Genomic DNA, 23362 nt, shown 5'->3' with positions numbered 1-23362 from the left:
TCTCAGCCCTTCCCACCGCCAGTCTTAGTACAGTGCCTGGCACAGAGTAAGTGCACAACAAATACCATTAAAAAAAGTCCTCCTGAAATTCCTCTTCCTCCAAAAAGTCTTCCTCAATTCATTCCCCATATCTTAAGTCCCATCAACTAGACGGTCACCTTCCATTCTTATTCATACACATCTTCAGCAGTTGGGTAGATAAGTATATTTAATTGTACATTCAATTTTTATTGATTCCTCTTTTGGTTAATACTTTTATGGCTAGCTCCCCTGTTAAGAGTGTTGGGTTCCTTGTGGGGCAGGAAAACATGTGTGTGCTGCTGTTGTACTTTTCCAAGAGTTTATCATAGTGCCTTGCACTGGTGGAAAGAGCACAGGGGCGAGGGGGGTCTCAGGAGACCTGATTCTAAACCTGGCTTCACCCCTTGCTTACTGTGACATCTTGGGCAACTCATTTAGCTTTTCTGTGCCTCATTTTTCTCATCTGTAAAATGGGGACTAAATAATTCTTCTCCCTTTAGACCGTGAGATGACCTGGGAAAGAGACTATGTCATTTCTGACTGTACTGTACCTTCATAGGTGAACTTCACCATCAATCTATCAATCACATTTATTGAGCGCTTACTATGTGCAGAGTACTTGTACAAAGTGCATGGAAAGAGTACAATATAACAGCGTTGGTAGACACGTTCTCTGCCTACAAGGAGCTGCCAGTCTAGAGGAGGAGACAGACATTAAAATAAATTACAGATATGTACATAAGTGCCGTGAGGCTGAGGTGAATGAAGGGTAATAACAATACCAATAATAATGATGGTATTTGTTAAGCACTTACTATGTGCCAGGTACTGTACTAAGTGCTGGGGAGGATACAAGCAAATCGAGTTGGACACAGTCCCTGTCCCATTTGGGGCTCATAATCTCAATCCCCATTTCAGAGATGAGGTAACTGAGGCCCAGAGAAGAGAAGTGACTTGCCCAAGGTCACCCAGCAGTCAAGTGGTGGAGCTGGGATTAGAGCCCACAACCTTCTGACTCTCTGGTCCAGGATCTATCCACTGCACCACCAAGCACAAGGGCGACGCAGAAGGGAGAAAGAGCAGGGAAAATGAGGGCTCAGTTGGGGAAGGCCTCTTAGAGGAGATGTGTTAATAAGGCTTTGAAAAGTGGGCGAGTGATGGTCTGTCAGATATGATGGAGAAAGGAGTTTCAGGCCTGAGTGTGCTGGGTTGTAGAACAAAATCAGTGAGGTAAGTTAAGGCGGCAAGGTGATTGAGTGCTTCAAAGACAATAGTAAGGAGTTTCTGTTTGAGGTGGAGGTGGATGGGTAACCACTGGAGGTTCGTGAGGAGTGGGGACATGTGAACTGAACTCTTTTTTTAGAAAAATGATCCAAACAGTAGAGTGAAGTATGGACTGGATTGGAGAGAGACAGAAAGCAGGGAGATCAGCAAGGATGCTGATGCTGTGGTAAAAGTGGGATGGGAGAAATGCTTGCATCAACGTGGTAGGAGTTTGGATGGAGAGGAAAGGACAGAAACAGTCAGAGGCATCTTCTTCAAATCTACCCCGGCACTTAGTACAGTGCTTGGCACATAGTAAGTGCCTAACAAACACCACAATTATCATTTAGTGGGTGCTCAATAAATACTGTAACTACTACTACTAAAAGCAAGAATCTTAATTAAAGTAGCAACCAGGATATTTAGCTCTGTACACAGTAAGCACTCAATAAATACCACTAATTGATTGATTAATGAAGAGTGCATTCTTTTACTGGTATTTAGGCATTTGTTTTTTTATAAGATTAAGCAATTTTGAAGGTTGTAAAATAAAGGCTAGTATGAGGTTAGCAGTCAGTGGAGGTTAAATGCCTGTCGGGGAGTTGGCAGTTTCCTTACGATTCGAGAAGATCACAGAAGCATCTGCCTCCTGCTTAGTACCAATTCAAGCAATCTGCCTCAGCTCAGAAGCTCACAGTTCTGATTTAGCTTAATGAAGAGAGCGTGAACTGTGCAGATTTTTGTGTCTGAAGAAATAGAGATGTGTTCTGGTCAGCCTAAAGCAACCTTATCTTCTCAGGTATAACCAAATTCTCCATGACCACAGAGAACTGACATGTCTCAAGAAGGAAACCTTGTTAGAGCATTTTTCTCTTTTTTCTCCCTGACTTTTAGTAGAATATTGTCCTCCCAATTAATTTGTTTTACACTGAGGAGGTCATTACAAAGGAGAGATGCAATTCAAAATCCTGGTTAATAAGCCCCAAATAGCTCAGAGCTGTTTAATTTTTCTTCTTTATACAGCAAAATGTCCTCCATCATCTTCTTTTTGGCAGCATTGATCTCAATTTCCCAGGAAGTTCCTGAAGCTAATGATAGAAGAGGGGGAAGAAAAAGTCAAAAAATTTCAACACTGGTCCAAACCAGGAATGGACCTGATTATTTTGTATATACCCAGTTCTTAGTACAGTGCTTGGCACATAGTAAGGGCTTAACTAATTCACTGGAGAAGACAAATATGGACCCTATACCAGACTCTGACTTTAGCAAAGCACCCCAAACATGTGAACCCAACTGCCACTTTCTTCTTTGCCTTTCAGGAAAAAGCTTCTTAGCCAAATGAATTGGAGATTTAATGCTCATGAGCATTTTTCCAGATACTATTTTTCTGTTGGGAATAGTCCCACTATTTACTTGGATCCCACTCCCCACTGGTATGCCAAGGATATTCCAGGTCACCAACTGTACTAATGACCAGAATTTTCCTTCAGCACAGTAGAGCAATTGGAGTGTCACAGTTGAAACAGAAGTCAGGTTCTTGTGCTGAAGTTGTGGAGGGGGTGGGGAGAACACACCTAAAACAGGCAAGCACATCACTTCCTCTCTGTCCCCTCCCCTTACGTGCAGAAGTCAGAGGGAAGCCTGCTCCCAGACTAGGGTGGCCATTCGTCGGCTGGTCTGCCCCTGACCGACACGGGGTGGGGGGTGGAGGTTGACAAAGGGGTACCCAGTATTCTTAAGCATCATTGGTGGCCACGCTATCCCAGACTGTGCTGGCAAAACTCCAGTTCAGTCTGTCCGATTGAGTGCACCATCAACTTTGATCTTACCACAAATACATGGGTACGCTACAGCAGGAGAATTAAAAGATGGTGGTGCCCACTCCATAGGAGCAATGGAAGTGGAGGCCTCCACAGATCTTAGAGGTGGATTCCCAGACTTGATTATCCCAGATCTCTGACAAGACCTGGGAGTTTCCTAAAGGGCTGAAAAGATCCAAAATGGAGGCTTCCTGACCTATGAGCTCTTTGAAGTCCGTCTGCTCTCGGTCCTCATCCCCTCTAAAATCCCCACCCCCATGCTCAAAATGAAAACTTGGTATCTCCGGTGGTGGGGGAAAATTTTTGAGATACACCTGGACGTTTCCCACTGGGTACCAGGGTACAGTAGGTAGGAAAACAGAGATCAAGAGCTGGAAACACTGTTCTTTTATCTTTCTGAAAGAAGTTTGCAACATCACCACGAGGGAGGGTGTCTGATAGAACTAACAGGTGTCTTGGGGGCTGTCCTGAAAGGAGGGAAGGGCATGAAGGGAAGACCAAAGACAAGGTGTAGGCCTGAATGGTACAGGTGGAACAGAGACCTAGCGATTTACCATTTTGAAGATGTGAAGGCCCGGGACATGCATCTCCTTTGGATGACAAGGATGCGGCACCTGCTTGGAAGCTGCCCCTGTTGTAGCCATCAGATGAGGACTCCTCCGTGCTTAGGTTATCTACGTCATCTGTTTCCTCTGGCAGGTTAACCAGAGATCCCTCAAGCGTGGAATGCTCGCTCTTGTTGGGTCCGCCCTGACCCCTGGTCCGACGTTCCGCAGCTTCCAGGGTTAGGCACACCTGTTGGTGATGATCAGGATGTTTTCCAGTCAGTTTACAAACCCCCTCCCCGAAAACCCAATTCCCCCTCCTGCTGCCCCCTCGGTAGATGCAAAGAAATCAGGCATCATGGAATCATTTTTACAAACTCCCCTGACTTGGATCTTTTTTCAGCCATAATGTCCCCTTGGGCATGGAGCAAGGATTTATTGTGGGGGTGGGGCTATTTGATGTGTTGAAAAGGAGGCTAGTGGGAAGTAATAATAATAATAATATTTGTTAAGCGCTTACTATGTGCCAAGCACTAAACTAAGCACTGGGATAGACACAAGATAATCAGGTCAGGCACAGTTCCTGTCTCTCATCGGGCCCACAGTCTAAGTTTGAGGAGAACAGATACTGAATCCCCATTTTACCAATGTGGAAACTGAGGCACGGAGAAGTTAAGTGACTTGCCCAAGGGCACAAAGCAGGCAAATGGCAGAACAAGGAATAGAAACTAGGTCCTCTGACTGCCAGGCGTATGCTATTTCCACTAGGCCATGGTACAAGGTGGGTTTATATTCTCCCACCCCACCTCACATCAGTTTAGTCATTTCAGCACACTGAGTCAACACCATGGGAACAGCTACTTAAAAATTATGAAGGACATCATTTACGGTCCTGTCCGCCTGCTGCGGTTTTAGAGGTTTGGGGTACAAGGCTAGGGCTTAGTAAATAGTTGGTTCATTGGTTTCTGATGAGAATTCTAGTAGCAAATTAACAGAGCGGAACACAAGGCTTACACTACTTCTGCTTACACAAATTTACAAGTGTGACAGATATCAGACTCAATCCAACTTGTCTAAGCTCTGAAAAACCAGATCGGTGATCTGGTGAGGGAGAGACGCTAACAGCCTAAGTTGGGCTCACCTTGGACAAGGCAGGACTTTTTTTCTGTAGACAAAGGCAGATGGCCGTGGCAAAGTCTATAGCACTGTCCTCTGGAAGCAGCCCCACTTTCTTCTCAAGGTATTTATTACAGATTTCCTTTGCCACCAGCTTTTCTGTGTTCTTGTGGGCTTTTTGAATTTCACCGAGAAGCAAATCTTTCTGCGGGGGAGGGAGGCTTGTGTTAGAGCGGAACAGAGACACCTAGAAATGAACAAAACCATCTAGAACGGAAGAGGCACCCTTCAGCTCCTAATCAGAACCCGATTCTTTCTAACAGGCTTCTTTATTCCACATGGGCCAAGACTTTCAGAAGCCCAGGGTTTCAGATGCAAGCTGGAGGGTGATGGAGTTGTTAATAGTTCTCATTGCTGGGAGGTGGCAGGTGTTTGTTTGGGCGGGGGTGGAGATTGAATGAATTTGAAGAAAAAGGAATATTGAGGCCAACCAATGAGAGGCTGGCTTCCTCTTACTCAGATGAGACAAAATTATTGTCTTCAAGGCTCTCCATCAACTGGCACCCTCTTACACATTTACTCTCTTCTCCTTGGACACCTGAGATCCTCCCAAGCAAACTTCCACTGAGCAAAATATGCCTCTCAGAAGAAGGGGGTTTTCCACAGTTCAAAATAATAATAATAATAATGATGTTGGTATTTGTTAAGCACTTACTACGTGCAGAGCACTGTTCTAAGCATTGGGGTAGATACAGGGTAATCAGGTTGAGACTCACAGTCTTCATCCCCGTTTTACAGATGAGGTAACTGAGGCACAGAGAAGCTAAGTGACTTGCCCACAGTCACACAGCTGACAAGTGGCAGAGCAGGGATTCAAACCCATGACCTCTGACTCCCAAGCCCGTGCTCTTTCCAATGAGCCACACTGCTTCCTTGACAGGTAAAAGTAACAAGGTCAGGGCAACCTGACAGCAAAATATTTGTTAGTGATTGACTTTGGGGCCACCAATGGCAACTCAAAAGCTTATTTTTACAGAACACTGTTACTCAGGACTGGGGTCAAAAGACCATACTAAGGCTATTCTAGAAATTGGGTAACAAAGATCTTTGCTACCAGTCTGTGTAAGAAGGCTTTGGGGAAGCTAGATTAATGACCACAAACTACACTCCTGCCCTCCGCTTCCTTCCAGCATATTCTTACCAGATAAACTGGAGTTTTTCCTTTATCCACTGCTTGGATGCCAGTCAGGGCCTCGGCTAAAACCTGGAGAAAATACTGCATTAGGGCATTTTATTTAGAATGAATTGATGAACGAAGGTGGAGTCCATAAGGGTGACGTGCAAACCATACTTAATATCAAATAGTGAGACAGTTCTGGAATTTAGTCGGTCTTCCGGCACTGAAATAATAGGCATCGCAACATAGCTTTGCTTGGTGGGACAAGCGAGGAGAATAGGTGAGAGCAGGATACCCATGAAGCTTCTGTGTGGTGACCACAAGCAGAAAGAAGCAAAGAGACATTTTAAAGATCCAGGGAAGTACAGCCTTAAACGATGACGTCTAGCAGTGTCAAGCTTCAAGAAAATAGCACCAGGCAAGGCTAATCACTACAACAGCAAGACAAAGAGGGTTCTTTATGGAAAGACTACTTTAATTATACCACTGTATGACTCTTCAGCCCCACCTATGACTATGAGTAAAGCTTATGAGCCGCAGCAATAGTATTGTTTTTTTTAAAACATAGATGACAGCTAAAATTCCACTTACCCCATTCCAAGAATATCTTATTTATTGGACTATGCTTTAAAAAGAGTCTTGTGAAATGGGCTGCCCTGTGTCATCCCATCTCCAGGTGGTCAGGCCCCCTTTCCCATGCCTATTTTAGCTTTGGTCTTCTCCAAATCCTTTGTCAATTGGATAATTGCCCGGGATGAGATCATGGCATGGAGGAGAAAGCACCTTAGGATAAAGTCGGGGTGCTTTTTCATGCCTCCAAATAGGAAACCTGGCTTGGCCCACTTCCACTGTGATTTAAGGAGTGAGCTAGAGCAGCCATATAGGAGATATGTCCTCCGTTGAAGCCAAAACATCCAGAAGAGGTGTGGGCAATGGGTATACCAGGGAAAAGAGTATACCAGGGTATAGCAGGTCATAAGGGGAAGGGGCAGGGGAATGATTCTTCCTCATTTGGGTCTCATTATGTCATGGTGATTTTTGAGAAACAACTGGGGTAGAGTGGTTAGGGCAGATAGGAATCTACATAGAACTGATGACATATATTATCTGTTTTTCCCCTTGAGAGCTGCCACAGTTTGTTTTTGGGGGGGGATTTTTGGTGGAGGGGGAAACCAGGGGAATTAAATTAGGCCAAAAAATTAGCCTAAACTGGCAAGAGGGTTAAGGACATTTGGTTTCTTTTTTTCTTTTTTTTTTTTTTAAACAAAGCAACATCTGCTTCTGGTACATAGCATTGTCTTTTCCAGTTGAAACTGCTGCTACTGATATTAACTTCCTCTGTGCAAAAGTGTGGTTAAATAGATTGATGCATGACCTAAATTTCCTTGAAAACTAATACACAGAGTTGACAAATACATCAAGCAGCTCTCTGAATTTCAAGCATGTTACAATCTGAAAGCTCAGCTGCTTAGAAAGTCTTGCCTCTGATAGAAAATGGCAGTGGGGCTCAGTTATATTTTATACTTGGCAAGCAAGCAGAGAAAACAGAAACTGGACAGTAGAATGTATAATCAGAGAAGGGAAAACTTACTATTCCACAGCTAAAGATGTCAACTCTCTCGGTGAGCTGCCCAACTCTAATGAAATCTTCTGGCAGATAAGCCATTGTGACCTGAAAGATCTGAGTTTTCATTGACATGTATTCGGATTTTTTATCAATAGTACATAGCCGAGCCCCTGCGTGTCCTAGCTTGGGGGTAAAGTTTCCATCCAATAAAACGTTGGAGCTGTGGATGATAAGACCAAGAACAAACCCCAGTCATTTCAGGCCTGGCGGCATGACAGACAAGGATTCAGGACAGTGAGGGGGTAGTCCACAAAAGGCTGAGCCCAAAACCCCTCCCTTGGGCCTAAAACAGAAGAGAGAGAGATCAGGATCCAGAAGTTGAAGGGGAAGCTGGGTCACTGAAGGCAGCTTAGTTCCTTAAATCCTCAGTGAAGAACTACAGTTGGTAAGAATGTCCCAAATGTGGACCAGGGTGGTGGGAGTTTGAAATATTTCAAAGGGGGGAGATGTGTCTCTCCAGAGGAATTCATTCATTTATTCAATCGGATTTATTGAGTGCTTACTGTGTGCAGAGCACTGTACTAAGCACTTGGGAGAGTACAATACAACACTAAACAGTGCCATTCCCTGCCCACAGCGAGCTTACAGTCTAGCCGGGTGGGGAGGGGTGGGGGGAAGCTGGGGCGGGGAGCAGCGAGGGGAGAGAGAGATGGACATGAATACAAATAAATGAAATCACAGATATGTACGTAAGTGCTGTGGGGCTGGGAGCGGGGAAGAGCAAAGGGAGCAAGTCAGGCAACACAGAAGGGAGTGGGAGATGAAAAAAAGTGGGACAGTCTGGGAAGGCCTCTTGGAGCAAATGTGCCTTCAATAAGGCTTTGAAGCGAGGGAGAGTGGCTGTCAGATTTGAGGAGGGAGAGAACAGATAATTCTGGGCAGTAGGGCAGAAGCTCAAAGAGCAAAAATCAATCTGGAAGCGATATAAACCAGATGTGATGATTTCTAACCATTCCAAAGGAGAGCAAGCCAGAGTCCGAGGTAGGGAGAGAGGAAGAGAGAGAGAGAGAGAGAATGATCACACCCAGAAGTTTGAATCGCAGGCTAGGTTTCTGACCAGGTCTCACCTCTTGACATTCCCGTGAATAATCTTGAGCCCGTGTAGATACTCTATAGCTCGGAGCAGGCCCAGACAGATGCCGATTCGCTGCTCCCAAGTCAATGGGTTAGTGCCACCCTAAAAGGTGAGAGAAAAGAATCACTCTGGCCCTTCAACCTTTATTTGTTCTGTGAGATTTCTCAACTGATCTCCCCCTCCTATATAACTGATGAATAAGATGCTCTTTTGCACATCAGGGCAAGTCAACGACCTCAAACGTCTACCCCACAAACACAGATTTTTAAATTTGCAACTGTGAAGTTCCCTTCTCTCAACTTAGTGTGTATAGTTCATTGTTAGGTTCTGTAGGGTCCACACAGGATGAAAAGCCAGCAGCTGAGAAGTAAGAGAAGGCAAAACTGTCCATCCCCTCTCTCTGCTGGCAGCTTTACTGGGGACTACAGTGTAACAGGTGTTGCTGCTGCTGCCTAGAATTACTGTCTGGAGTTTCACCAGTTCACCAACTTGGACACACGCTCCATCGCATCATCTCTAGTCACCATACAATCTCTACCCTCACCAACTCTGAAATTCCTCTATCCTACCACAACATCCTCTCCTACCTTCTCTCCCGCACACCTTCTCACTGTAAATCTGTTCTGTTCCCCCACAGAGACTACTAGTCTTTTGATCACATCCAATTTTTTCAAGTCATCATGTCCCACTTCGTTTCCACACCCACACTACTTTCTCTTGATGACCAAACTGAAGCCTTCAACACCACCCTCTCTACTGAACTTAAATCACTTGCTCCCCTATCCCTTCGCCAATCTCGTACCACTAACCCACAGCCCTTGATCACCTCTCCAGTCTCCTTCCTTTGCTCCTGTGTGCCAACTGCAGAGTGCTGCTGGAGGAAATCCAGCTTAAGTTCGCCTTAAGTTGTCCACCTTAATCAATCAATCAATGGCATTTATTGCACATTTACTATGTGCAGAGCACTGTACTAAGCACTTGGGAGAGTACAACAGAATTAGCAGACACGTTCAACTTAGCCTGCTTTAAGTCTGCCCTCTCCTCTGCCCAGCAACATTATTTCTCCATCCTTACTGACTCTCACGCCCACTACCCTTGCCAGTTGTTTCAGATGTTTAAGATGTTTAACTCCTTCCTCAAACCCTCTGTCACCCCATCTCTCCCATCTCTTCCCCCAATGACCTGGCCATGTACTTCCTCGAGAAAATTTGAAACCATCAGGCGTGATCTCCCTAAAATCTCCCCTCTTGCTCTCCAGTCCCTCCCTCCTCCTGCCCCTTCTTCAACTCTCACATATTCCAATGCATTATCTCAAGACGAGATCTCCCACCTCCTCTCAAAATCCACCCCCTCCACCTGCGCCTCCAACCCTATCCCTTTGCACCTTCTCATAATCCTTGCCCTTTCCCTTCTTCCCACCCTGACATCTTCAATTGCTCACTCTCCAGTGGCTTCTTCCCCACTGCTTTCAAACACAGTCATGTCTCCCCTATCCTAAAAAAAACCCTCCCTTGACCCCTTGGTTCCCTCCAGTTACTTCTCCAAACTCCTTGAGCAAGTTGTCTAGACCCACTGTCTCAGGTTCCTCTCCTCCAATTCTCTCCTTGACTCCCCCCAGTCTGGCTTCAGTCCCCCTCACTCCACAGAAATCACCCTCGCAAAGGTCGCAATGACCTCCTTCTTGCCAAATCCAATGGCCTCTATTCCATCCTAGCCCTTCTCGACCTCTCAGCTGCCTTCAACACTGTCAACCACCCCCTTCTCCTGGAAACATCAACCAACCTTGGCTTCAATAGAACTGTCCCTCTCCTAGTTCTCCTCCTATCTCCCTGGCCACACATTCTTGGTCTCTTTTGCGGGCTCCTCCTCTGCCTCCCACCCCCTAACTGTGGGGGGCTCTATTCAACCTCTGCACCCACTCCTTTCTAAACCTCATTCGCTCCCATGATTTCAACTACCACCTCTATGCAGATGATTCCCAAATCTACCCTGATCTCCTTGGCACTTCTCTGCACTTCTATCCCACTGCCCCTTGAGACTGCAAGCTCGTTATGGGCAGGAAACGTACGTGCTAATTCTGTCATATTCTCCCAAGTGCCTAGTACAGTGCTCTGCACATTGTTAGCACTCAATACCATTGATTAATTGATCCGCAGTCTCATATTTCCTCCTGCTTTCAGGTACTCTGTACTTGGATGTCCTGCTGACACTCAAACTTAACATGTCCAAAGGAGAACTCCTTATATTCCCACCCAAACCCTGTCCGCCTCATGACTTTCCCATCATTATAGACAGAACCACCAACCTCCTAGTCTCACAACCTCCGAGTCTCACATGCCCACACCTTTGGCATTATCCATAACTCATCTCTCATTTAACCCACATATTCAATCTGTCACCAAATCCTGTCAGTTCAACCTTTACAACATGACTAAAATCCACCTTTTCCTCTCTATCCAAACTACTATCCCGTTAATCCAAGCATTTATCCAAGCATCAGTCTCCTTGCTGACCTCCCTGCCTGTCTCTCCCCATTCCAGTTCATACTTCGCTCTGCTGCCCAGATCATTTTTCTACAAAATGCTCAGTCCATGTTTCCCCACTCAGGAGCCTCCAGTGGTTGCCCATCCACCTTCACATCAAACAGTAATTCCTTTCCATTGGCTTTAAAGCACTCAAACACCTTGTCCCCTCCTGCCTTACCTCGCTGCTCTATTACAACCCAGTCCACACACTTTACTCCCCTTATGCCAACCTACTCCCTGTACCTCGACCTCATCTATCTCACTGCTTACCCCTCACCACATCCTGCCTCTGGCTTGGTACATCTTCATATCTGACAGGAGATCACTCTCCCCACCTTCAAAACCTTATTAAAAACACATCCTCCTCCAAGAGGCCTTCCTTCCCCAACTAAGTTCTCATTTCCACTTCTCCCACTTGAATTTGCACCCTTTTTTCACCCCTCCCTCAGCCCCATGTCATTTATGTACACATCTGTAACATCTTTATTTCTATTAATGTCTGTCTCCCCCTCTAGGCTGTAAGCTCATTGTGGACAAGGAATGTGCCTACCAACTCTGTTATACTGTACTTTCCCAAGCACTTAGTACAGTGCTCTGCACACAGTAAGTGCTCAATAAATACAACTGATTGACTGATTGCCAAATCTTGTTGGTTTTCTCTCCACAATTCCTGGATCTGTTCCTTCCTCTCCATCCAAACAGTCCCCACACTGGTCCTGGCACTTCTCATAGCCTGGCTTGATTAGTACATCAGCTTTCTCACTGGTCTCCCTGCCTCCAGCCTCTCCCCTTCCAATTCAATGCTTTACTCTGCTGCCCAGATCTTTAAAATATATATATATATATATATATATATAATAATTCTGTACACGTCTCTCCACTTCAATAAAAATCTCCAATGGCTGCCCATTCCTGGCCACTGGCTTCAAGGCACTCCATCAGCTTTTTCCCTTCTTCCTTATCCACTCTCATCTCCCATTATACCCCAACTTGCTCTCTTCATTCCTCCCAAACTAATCTACTCACTGGTGCTTTGTTCTCCTCTCTCACATTACCGACTTCTTGTTTATGTTCTTCTTCCTGCCTGGAACTCCCTCCCCCTTCATATCTGACAGGCCACAGTTCTCCAGGCCACAGAGAAGCAGTGTGGCTTAGTGGATACAGCTGGCCCTGGGAGTCAGAAAGGACTTGGGATCTAAACCCAGCTCCACCACTTCTCTGCTGTTTGACCTTGGGCAAGTCACTTCACTTCCCTGTGCCTCGGTTACCTCATCCATAAAATGGGGACTAAGACAGTGAGCCCCATGTGGGACGGGGACTGTGTCCAACCCGATTTGCTTGTATCCACCTCAGTGGTACAGTGCATAACACATAGTAAGCGCTTAATACCGCAATTATTATTTTTATTATTATTCTCCCTATCCTAAAACCCTGAAGGTGGCCTTCCCCGATTAATTTCTCAACTCCTTACCTTACCTCATCAGCCCTTTTACGCCACCTCATCACAACCCCTCATAACATTTATGTACATATTTTACATACTTAATTACTTCCTTCTAACTATAATTTTCTTTGATGTCTGTTCTCCCGCCCCAGATTTTAAGTTCATGGAGGGCAGGGATCACGTCTATTCATTCCATTATACTCTTCCAACTCCCAAGCACTTACTACTGTGCTCCGCACCCAATAAAGAAAATCGGTTAACACTGCATCTGCAAGCAAGCAATGAATAAAGATAGTTGTAGTCACTGATTTAATTTCTCTTTGTTCTTTTTATGATAATGTAAATAATTTTACAAATCATTTACCCGTAACTGGCTAGTGCTTTAAAAGATTGGTTCACTTGCAAATGTGTAACCTCACAAGTGGCCCATTTACGGATTGGCTTGACAGGTCTGGCCTAGAGCATGCTGAAAATTCACAATCTGGGGATGGACTGCACCTCAGCTCATTCCAACGCAATCCAAAAAGAACATGTGAATCCTGGGAGTTACTGTGCAAACTGCTTTCCAAGAGAGACCAGAAGCCTATTATAGAAAATGAACTCTAGATGATGTAGACAGCAGGGCCCAAGGGTTTGAATATTTGAAGTGAAGTGCAGACAGCCACTCTGACTGATCCCTGGCTTGCCCGGACAAGAAAGGCTAAATCTGAAACGTCACGTCCTACACTTTGGTTCATGGAGAGCCCAAAGTCAAGGGGCTGAAGGGTAGTAAGTGAGGCTAGCCATGTCTTTCTCTTTTTTTTTTTTCTTCAACCTCTGTGTCCTTCCCCTGGCTTAGTCCAGCAAAGGTTGGGGGGAAGGAGGGGGTGTGGTGGGGGAAGCGCTAGGGAAGTGTGGTTTCCCCGTCCTGTGCCTCCCAGCTAGCATGGAGAAGAGCATGAAGTTGATGATGATACTGATGAGGAAGAAGGGACTCCACATATTTTAATTTCATTTCTCTTTCCCATGCTTTCACTATCTGCAAGCGGCATTTCCATTATGGAACCCCTCCCATAATTGCCAATAATCCGCACATCAGAAGTGAGAATCTCACTCAAGCGAAGTGTACAGACAGGATTCAAGCAACAGAAGGGCCAGGGCAAGATAAGCCATTTCTCTTTTTTTATGTTTCATTCCACTGGCCTGACCCAGGAAAGGGAACTTCTGGGACTCTTCTGCTCTTGGCTTCCTGGCCGGCATGGTGCAGTTGGGGATTTCATCTTTTTTAGGCTGTTTTTTCACTTCTACCAACTCTGTTGGCCTGCACTCTCCCAAACGTGCTCTGCACACAGTAAGCACTCAATAAATACCATTGATTGTTTGAGTTTTCTATCCACCTCCTTGCTCCATACAAATGCAACTTCCATAGCATTTGATAGGGGAGCTGGGGGACCAGGACAAGTCATGTCTCAGAAAGGATGGTGTCACTTGTCACTGATGGCCTGGACAGATGTGGGGTCGCTCTCACAGTCCTGGGCGGGATCGCCCAGCCTGATGAAAGATGGCTCATGGAGCCAGGTGCTAGATACCCCTCATTGTCCTGGAGAGGCTTTTCCTCATTGAACGAAGGGCTGGGGGGGAGAGGGGAGGCTGACAGTCAGATCGTGGCTGGGAACAGACCTTCCAAATCTGCCCAGAGACAAAAGTGACTGACTGACTGTCGGATGATGCTGCTCTGCCCTCTGAACCATCGTCCATGCCTGCGATATGCTGCCTCCATTCTCCGGTGCTGATCCACCTATTTGAGTGGAGGACCGCTTTATATTTTTTGTTGTTGCTTCTTTTGTTCTTGTTTTTTAACTTTTTTGCTTTTGCGAGAAAAAGGAGAAGACTCCCCCAGCGCTTACAGAGCCACTCTTGAGTTTCACACCCAAGGATGACTTCCAAAATGGGTGAGGCCACAGTGATGCCTGCTGCTGCTGCTGTTGTTGTGGTCCCAGGACAGTCTCTTCTGGGACCCCAGGCTGCACCTGTTCTCCCTCCCTGCTGCCTCGCACAGGATGCCACTGGGCATGGAGGGATCGGGAGAAAGAGAGAGTGGGGATGGCTCGGAGCAAACCCTCACCGCTACTGCTGAAATAGCTCGAGGGCATGTCCTGTCGGTGGTAGGATATAGCTTTCTCCTCTTAACTACTGGTGTCTGATAAATGCTCAACCCAAAGGTCAAGGGGCCAGAAAAGGTGCACTACTGCTTTTTCTTGAGCACCACGTGCAAGAGATTCTCAGTGTGCAAGAGATCTCATAGTGACATTCACACTCAGGGAGGCAATCTCACCGTCTGCAGTGTCATCTTCAAACCGAAGGCCAACTCTATAATGGATAACTACCTCTCCTCCCAAGAGCCTCTCTGGGCCTGTCACGCTTACACAAGAGTCAAAAGAGAACTCAGGTAACATTTGAGGAAAAGGCTGACAACCCACATACATTTTCCTTTGACTCCAGATTTCAAAAGCCAAAGTAATATCCAAAGCTCCTTACTTGACATTGGAGTCTTTCTTCTAGTGAGCCATTGAGCATATAAGGATGTATCAGACTGTGAAACCTGTTTCCTATGCAGAAGCCTAGCAGCTGCAAGATGTTAGGATGACAGCACCTGAAAGTGAATGTCAGGCATGAGATGGGAAAAATGGACTCTGATGGATAAAATTCCCCAGGCCTAGATTCTAGGTCCAGTTCTTTTAAGGATTGCTGTGTGACCGTGGGAAAGTGACTGAACCTCTCAGGATTTCAGTTACCTCATCTGTAAAATGGAGATACCACCACCTTAGGGGGATACAGGGAAAATAAGATGATGGTACCTTACTTTAACATCGTTTTATTAAAAGCATCGAACGAGGATATTTTAAATCAGTGCGGAATGCTACGTAAGAGTGCATGATGTACCCTTTTTAAGACCGGGTGAGAAAATCGGCAGTTCAGAAAAAATATTCAATTACAGAGAAGATGTACTGACAGAGTATAAAACAAATATCAATGGATTCAGTATTGCCAGTGATAACCTTTTTTAAAAAAATGAAGCCATTGCAATTGGATGCTTACCGACAGCAAATTAGTACTTCTGTGTGGAAAAATCTCTGTATCATTTTTTGACTTGTGCATTCTGTCTGTTGTAAATGATAATGAAAACCAAAAAATGGGTTAAAATCCAATCTGTCACAAATTGAATTCATTCCAGCATACCCTCCTTCACCACCATGTTGTATAAGTGAAAAAAAATGCATTCACATAAAATATTTCCTCAGGAAATACTACCATTTGCCCAGATTGATAGTGTTGTGACTTTGCCACTTAATTGAGATTATCCTATTGGGTGTTGGAAAGTCAGCTAGAAACGGTCAATCATGACAACTACTTGCCTCTTTGAACTTCTTGAAGACATACACTGCATTGTTTCTTTGACCTTTGTAAATGTCAGCAAAATTTCCTTCAGAGATTTTATTCTCTTCACTGAAGTTGTTGGTAGCCTCTGACACTTGTCCATCATTCCAACAAAGACTCACACTATTGAGGTCCAGGAGGGTTTCTTGCTGAGGTCTGGAAAGAGCACCACTCTGTCATTTCAAAGAGAAAAATTTATCATCAATCAATTTAGTGAGCACTTTACTAAGTGCTTGGGAGAGTACAATAGAATTAGCAGACATTCCCTGCCCATAATGAGCTTACATTCTAGAGGGACTGTAAACCTCATAAAACCTCATGTTTTTCCCAACCATCTCCAAACACTCAGCACGTGATAGCTCAATAATATTCTTCTCTCCAATGCCCTGGGTAGAAATCAGGGCCCAATGATTATTCCCATTATACAGAGTAGGATACTGAGTCAAGAGGAAGGAAGTAGCTTGCCTACAGATGTCAGTGGGATTTCTCAACAAGGCTTCCTCAATACAGGGCAATATTCTTCATTTTTATTTCTCAGCTTATTCTGGTCTTCACTCATTTATGGCAACAACGAGCATTAGCCAAATTGATTATCATCACCTACCAATGGCAAAGAAGTCTCCAGGTGAAGCACCACGGTGGAACTATTAGTGATTGATGACTTGGGTCAAAAGATGTAAAGTTTAGTGTGGCACCAAAATGACTGGTCATTTTGAGGTTCAGGGTGGGATAGAGGGTGGAGGGATGGGAGGGGGGTAGAGAAGGAGAAAAGGAAAGAGAGGAAGCAGCGTAAGAAGCAGCAAATACCACATTATTATGATCAGACTTGATGGTTCAGAATAAAAGTAGATGGACTGTGTCCCACCTGATTATCTTGTATCTCCTCCAGCACATAGTACAGTGCCCAGCACATAGTAAGCGCTTAATAAATACCATAAAAAGGAGGGGGAGAAGACAGCAAAAGGAGGGACAAGGACAGGGAGAGAAGACAAGATAAGGAAGGAGAAAAAGAGGGAGAGGACTGGGGCCACTCAATATGCCACTGACCCGGCTCTCTGCCAACTGGTCACTACTTCAGCCAGCACCACTGCCCGGAAGGAGAGACAGAAGCAGGTGAAGGCCGAGAATAGCAGGGAGGAAGAAGAATGGAGCAACACCTCTTCCTCCTCCACTTCCTTTTCTGTGGGAGCAACAGCAACCTCCCACCACCCAAGCTGAGAGCAGAGCCCTAAAGGTCCCACTTCAAGCCTTTTGGGTAGCAGGATGAACTCCCCAAAAACGTGATTGTCTCACCCCGTGGAGGATGTCTGGTCACCTCAGGTGAAGCTGCACCTATATTCTTGTGGGTCAGACTTGGGGATATATTTGAGATGAAAGCCCAACTCTCGCTGAAAACTGGGGTCCACTGATCCCACCGGGAAGCAGCGTGGCTCAGTGGAAAGAGCCTGGGCTTCGGAGTCAGAGGTCATGAGTTCGACTCCCGGCTCTGCCACTTGTGAGCTGTGTGACTGTGGGCAAGTCACTTCACTTCTCTGTGCCTCAGTTGCCTCATCTGTAAAATGGGGATTAACTGTGAGCCTCACGTGGGACAACCTGATTACCCTGTATCTACCCCAGCGCTTAGAACAGTGCTCTGCACATAGTAAGCGCTTAACAAATACCAACATTATTATTATGATCCCCCAGATCCAAGTTCCCCATGCCTTGTTTTCCCTGATCTGTGGCCAGTGGTGGATTGCCATGATGAGGTAGTACAGGCCTTGTGAAAGATTCCCCAAAGTAGGATTTTAATGGCCAGCAGAGAGGATTTACCTTGAGGTCTGATGAAAGAGGAGGATTTGTCCTAAGTGAATGAAAGAGGTCTTCTCCAGGGGGAAGCCGGTGACAATAGTTCTCGGAGGCTCCATTTAGCACTGACTCTGAAAGCAGAAATGAGAGGATGGGACCGGTTCAGGAGTGTGGAGTGAGGCAGAGAGAGCCTTCCCCTAGGGAGCCTGCTTGAGAGAAAGGTAACTTTCCCCTCTATCCATGTACTCACTAGTCGCTGCAGGCTTTTCAGTCTTCCAAGAGAAAACCAGCGTCCTAGCAGCTCAGGCTTTCTGCCGAATGCCTCGCTTGCCACCTCTCCCCTCCCCCACTCTCCACCTCTAGACATTCACTGGCCGGGGCTCTTACCACAATCCCCCGTAGCCAGATCAAGGAAGTGAACCAGAGCCCCGGCAGGAGGAAGAAGTCGCTTGGTTTTCGTTTGGATGCTTGGAGGGAACTGATCACATTTATTTCATACAAAGTGCTTTGGAAAATCTACATTCCGGAACAAAGAGAAGACCTAGGTTGGGACTCGGTTAATTGGTCCTTGTTGGAAATACCTGAGTTGGGGAAGGCAGGATTTGAGCAGGGCTCAATTTCATTTCCCAAGCTTTTCTCTCCATTTCTCGCAGGAGATAAAGACTGTCTCCCAGGTTTGGTGGAATTCGGGAAGGTTTGAGGGTCGTTGGCAGTTTCAGGAATTACTCTCCCTGGAAAAAAAGGGGGAAAGAAGGTGTTCTTCGTTATTCAAATGGCATTTAACCATTACCGCTCAGTAACAGTTACATATCTGAAATGAGATGGTTTTTTACAATCTGATAGCATCCTTCATCTAGAATATTTTAGAAACCCCAAAATGGCCTGGCCCTTATTTTACAAAGGAACCAGAAGCCTACAGAAGGGCCTCCATGAGATTGTAAGCTACTTGTGGGCAGGGATTCTGTCTACCAACTGTCTTGTACTTTCCCAAGCACTTAGTACAGCGCTCTGCACACAGTAAACGCTCACTAAATACCACTGATTGAGTAAAGAAAGAGACACGGGGAACATGGAACATGGATCTTGAACAATGGAGCTGAGAATGGGAATCCGGTCTCCAGACTAATCTGTTTCCTTCCTGTGTTCAATATCCCACAGTCGCCCCTCGTGGAGTCACTAGGGGAGAGTTGAGAGCTCAAGGCCCCGGAGACTAGGGAGCGGTTGGGTCTGGCACCGCCCCAAGGCTGCAGGGAGGAGCCCAAACCAACAGCGGGGTTTGAGGCGACTCTGAGAAAGCAAGTGGGTCTCTCCAATGCCCATCTGCCAAGTGCATGCCCCAAACTGGATCACGCATACCCCAGCCTGGTTGGAATTTCAGAAGTGTGGGTGCAGTGTGTTCCCTCCCATGTCCCACCAGAAGTTGCTTGGGCGCGACATGTGAATCTAACAACAGAAGAAGGGTGAGGAGTGATCATCGTCAATGGTATTTGTTAACAGCCTGGCCTAACAGAAGGGAGTGGAAAAAGAGGAAATAAGGGCTTAGTCAGGGAAGACCTCTTGGAGGAGATGTGCCTTCAATAAATCTTTGAAGGTGGGAGGGTAATTATCTGTCAGATACGAAAAGGGAGGGCGTTCCAGCCAGAGGCAGGACGTGGGCAAGAGGTCGGCAGCAAGATAGACGAGATCAAGGTCCAATGAGTAGGTTGGCGTTGGAGGAGGGAACTGAGTGAGCTGAGTTGTAGCAGGAGAAAAGTGAGATGAGGAAGGAGGGGGCAAGGTGATTCCCTTTAGCTTTAAAGCCAATGGTGAGGAGTTTCTGTTTGATGCGGAGGTGGATGGGCAACCACTGGAGGTTCGGGAGGAGTGGGGAAACATGACTGAACGATTTCATAGACAAAGGATCTGGGAAGCAGAGTGAAGTATGCACTGGAGTGGGGAGAGACAGGAGGCAGATCGGCAAGGAAGTTGATGCAGTAATCAAGGCCGGATAGGATAGGTGCTGGGATTACTGGGGTAGCAGTTTGGATGGAGAGGAAAAGGCAGATTTTAATGTCGTTGAGAAGGTTGAACCGGCAGGATTTTGTGACCGATTGAATATGAGAGGAGTTGAGGATAACTGCAAGGTTAAGGGCTTTAGTGGTGCTGTCTACAGTGATGGGAAAGTCAAGAGGAGGATAGGGTTTGGGTGGGAAGATGAGGAGTTCTGTTTTGGACATATCCAATTTAAGGTGTTAGTGAGATCAACTGATCGATCATATTTCTTGAGCACTTAAAGTGTGCAGAGCGCTGTACTAAACACTTGGGAGAGTACAATAACATATCAAAATCGGTAGGCACATTCCCTGCCCACGAGGAGCCTACATTCTAGAGGGGGAGACAGATATTAGTAAAGAGAAGCAGAATGACCTAGTGGCAACACCACAGGTTTGGGAGTCAGAGGACGTGGGTTCTAATCCTGGCTCCGCCACTTGCTGCTGTATGACTCTGGGCAAGTCACTTAACTTCTTTGTGCCTCAGTTACCGCATCTGGAAAATGGGGATTAAGACTGTGAGCTCCACATGGGACAACCTGATTACCTTGTATCTATCCCAGTGCTTAGAACAGTGCTTGGCACGAAGGAAGGGCTTAACAAAAACCATAATTATTAATATAAATAAATTATGTATATATACATAAGTGTTGGGGTGTTGAGGGAGTGGGTGAATAAAAGGTGCAAATCCAAATGAAAGGGTGACACATAACGGAGTAGGAGAAGAGGAAACGAGCGCTTAGTAGGGGAAGGCCTCTTGGAGGAGATGTACTTTTAATATGACTTTGAAGATGGGGAGCATGATCATCTGTCAGATGTGAAGAGAGGGAGCATTCCAGGCCAGAGGCAGAACACGGGCAAGAGGTCGGAGGCGAGATAGCCAAGATCCAAGTAGAGATGCCTGAAGGCAGGAGGAAACCCGAGACTGCAAAGGAGGAGAGAGATCAGGGCTGGAGATGTACATTTGGAAATCACCTGCCTAGAGATAGTAGTTGAAGTCATGGGAGCGAATGAGTTCTCCAAGGGAGTGGGCATAGATGGAGAATAGAGGGGGACCCAGAACTGAACCTTGAGGACTTCCGCATTTAAATGGTAGGAGGCAGAGGAGGAGCTCCAGAAAGAGACTGAGAAGGAGCAGCCAAAGAGATCGGAGGAGAAACAGAAGAGGACGGTGTCAGAGAAGCCAAGGTTGGATAATGATTCCAGGAGAAGGGGATCATCGACAGCGTTGAAGGCAGCTGAGAGGATGAGGAGGATTGGGATGGAGTAGAGGCTGTTGGATTTGGCAAGAAGGAGATCATTGGTGACCTGTGAGAGGGCCGTTTCTGTGGAGTGAAGGGGACGGAAGCCAGACTGGAGGGGGTCAAGGAGAGAACTGGAGGAGAGGAAGTGGAGACAGTGGGGTGTAGACAACTTGCTCACGGAGTTTGGAGAGGAATGGTAGGAGAAAGATGGGGTGATAACTGGAGGGAATCGTGGGGTCAAGAGAGGATTTTTTTTAGGGCGGGGAGACATGAGCATATTTGAAAGCAGTGGGGAAGAAGCCGTTGGAGAGTGAACGGTTGAAGATGGCGACCAGGGAGGGGGCAAGCACTTTGATAAGGTGCGGTGGGATGGGGTCGGAGGTGCAGTTGGAAGGGGTGGATTTTGAGAGAAGGCAGGAGAGCTCCTCTTGGGATACTGCTGGGAAAGATGGGAGAGTTGAAGAAGGAACAGTAGGACAGGATCTGTGGCACAGATCCGGTTACCAGTCCATCATTAATATTGCAAAGAGAACTAAATGCCACTATTTAAAAATTCATTGTTTACTAGAAACTCATTCTGAAGCAATGCAAAATGGTCCCTGTCAGAGGAACAAGTGAAACACAGTACTTCATTTCAATTTTTAGACTTATAAAGCTTGTTCTAAAGCTTCTTTGTCTTCCACACCTTTAATTTCACTCAGTGGCTAGAAGCCATGTACTATTTCAATGGTTCACAAACTATCTTCCTCCTAACCCCTTGTTTCTTACTGAAACAACTGTTGACAACACGATTTTTGGAGTTCACAGGAACACAACTATCATGTTACAGGAGAAGTGCCTGTATCTGTGTGTTTGTTGCCTCCTGTTGCCCATATCCTTCCCATCCCCATCTGTTCTCTCTTTATCCCTCCCTGACCCTTCTTCACCTCCATCCCTTCCTTTCTCTGACACCCCTCTTTCTGTTCCTCTTTTCTCTTTCTGTCTTTTTCTCTCTCCCCTCAACTTTCCCTCTCTTCTTCTCTACCCCTGACACTCGTTGGCTCGCCTTTGTGTCTCTCTTGCCATTTCGGCCTCACCTCCATCCCATTTCCAGTTCCCCAAAATCCGATCCAGGGATTTGGGGACGGGGCCAGGATTTGAACTCAATTATCTCTAATTCCCAGCCTCGTGTCTTCACTGCTCAGTGTCCACTTGACAGATGGGGACAAGTATCCAAGACACGGACAGAGTAAATGATTTGCTTTTGAGGCCTTGTCAATAAGGTACTGCTTAGATTTCCATATTAAGATGGAGGCATTAGAATAGGAAAAATCGGAGACCCAGCCCTCACCCTGCTAGTACATGGCTGTTTTTATCATTGAGCAGACTGGGATATCCTCTTTCTCTGGAAAAGCTCAGATTTTGAGGACCTTGGAATGAAATTGCTGGGTCCCAGTTCTCCTCTCTCTTGGAAGATGCCTGGGTGACTTGAGCAGAGGAACTGTTCTTTCCACTCATCTTTCACTTGCTCTTTTGGCGGATGCAGTTCCTTCCTTCCTTCTTACAGGCTTTTCACAGATGTGTCAACTTTAGACACTTCACTGCTTTCCCAATCCCTTTGTTCCCACTGACCAGGAAATCCCCAAAGGAAACGGCAAGCAAACAAGTCCATCACAAAGGCAGGCAAGTTCGTCAAAATCTTTCACTTCCAAGGGAGGAAAAAAAAGCCCACAAACCTTTCTCAGAAAACAGCGATAGCCACAAGACTGCTGTCAAAGGGAAGAGGGGTTTCCCCAGCCACTGTGAGAACAGAAGGAAGCCAACCTGCCCTGGAGACAATACGGAAGGGCTACGGAGCCCCACAAAGGCCAAACTCGCAGGATCTTGCCCTGACTAATCCTCCTGTGTATATGGCAATCTTAAGGAGAGTAGCACGTTGTTAATCTCCTTCATCTCTCTCATTCAACCCACAGTCTGTCACCAAAACCTGTCAATTCAACAAAGAGCTTGGTCTCTCTTTTTTCTTTTTCTTTATGGTATTTATTAAGCGCCTACTATGTGCCAGGCACTGTACTAAGCACTGGGGTCGATACAAGCTAACCAGGTTCCACAGTCCTGGTCAGTGCATGTCCCACATGGGGTTCACAGTCTTAATCTCCATTGTAAAGATGAGGTAGCTGAGGCACAGGGAAGTTAAGGGATTTGCACAAGGTCACGCAGGAGACAAGTGGGAGTCGGGATTAGAACCCTGGTCCTTCTGTCTCCCACGGTGTTTCTTGACATCACCGTAC

The 23362-nt window shown here is 46.1% G+C and overlaps 1 protein-coding gene across 1 annotated transcript in view; it reads right to left on the bottom strand.

The window, feature by feature from the left end:
* Positions 1 to 2250: 2250 nt before the first annotated feature.
* The window catches only part of IRAK2 (interleukin 1 receptor associated kinase 2), a 40351-nt gene continuing 19239 nt past the window's right edge, over positions 2251 to 23362 (bottom strand). The window contains exons 3-13 of the mRNA XM_029049812.2: positions 18400 to 18549; positions 17843 to 17949; positions 16009 to 16203; positions 15692 to 15756; positions 15131 to 15245; positions 8637 to 8746; positions 7534 to 7729; positions 5967 to 6029; positions 4791 to 4970; positions 3659 to 3899; positions 2251 to 2372 (exon numbers count right to left, since the gene is read on the bottom strand). Coding sequence (XP_028905645.1) covers positions 2257 to 2372; positions 3659 to 3899; positions 4791 to 4970; positions 5967 to 6029; positions 7534 to 7729; positions 8637 to 8746; positions 15131 to 15245; positions 15692 to 15756; positions 16009 to 16203; positions 17843 to 17949; positions 18400 to 18549 — 1538 coding nt within the window. The 3' untranslated portion in view covers positions 2251 to 2256. The remainder of the gene's footprint in view (positions 2373 to 3658; positions 3900 to 4790; positions 4971 to 5966; positions 6030 to 7533; positions 7730 to 8636; positions 8747 to 15130; positions 15246 to 15691; positions 15757 to 16008; positions 16204 to 17842; positions 17950 to 18399; positions 18550 to 23362) is intronic.

The sequence above is a fragment of the Ornithorhynchus anatinus genome, chromosome X1 (genome assembly GCF_004115215.2).
Source record: "Ornithorhynchus anatinus isolate Pmale09 chromosome X1, mOrnAna1.pri.v4, whole genome shotgun sequence".
Taxonomy (NCBI): domain Eukaryota; kingdom Metazoa; phylum Chordata; class Mammalia; order Monotremata; family Ornithorhynchidae; genus Ornithorhynchus; species Ornithorhynchus anatinus.
This window is presented reverse-complemented; position numbering and strand designations above follow the sequence as displayed.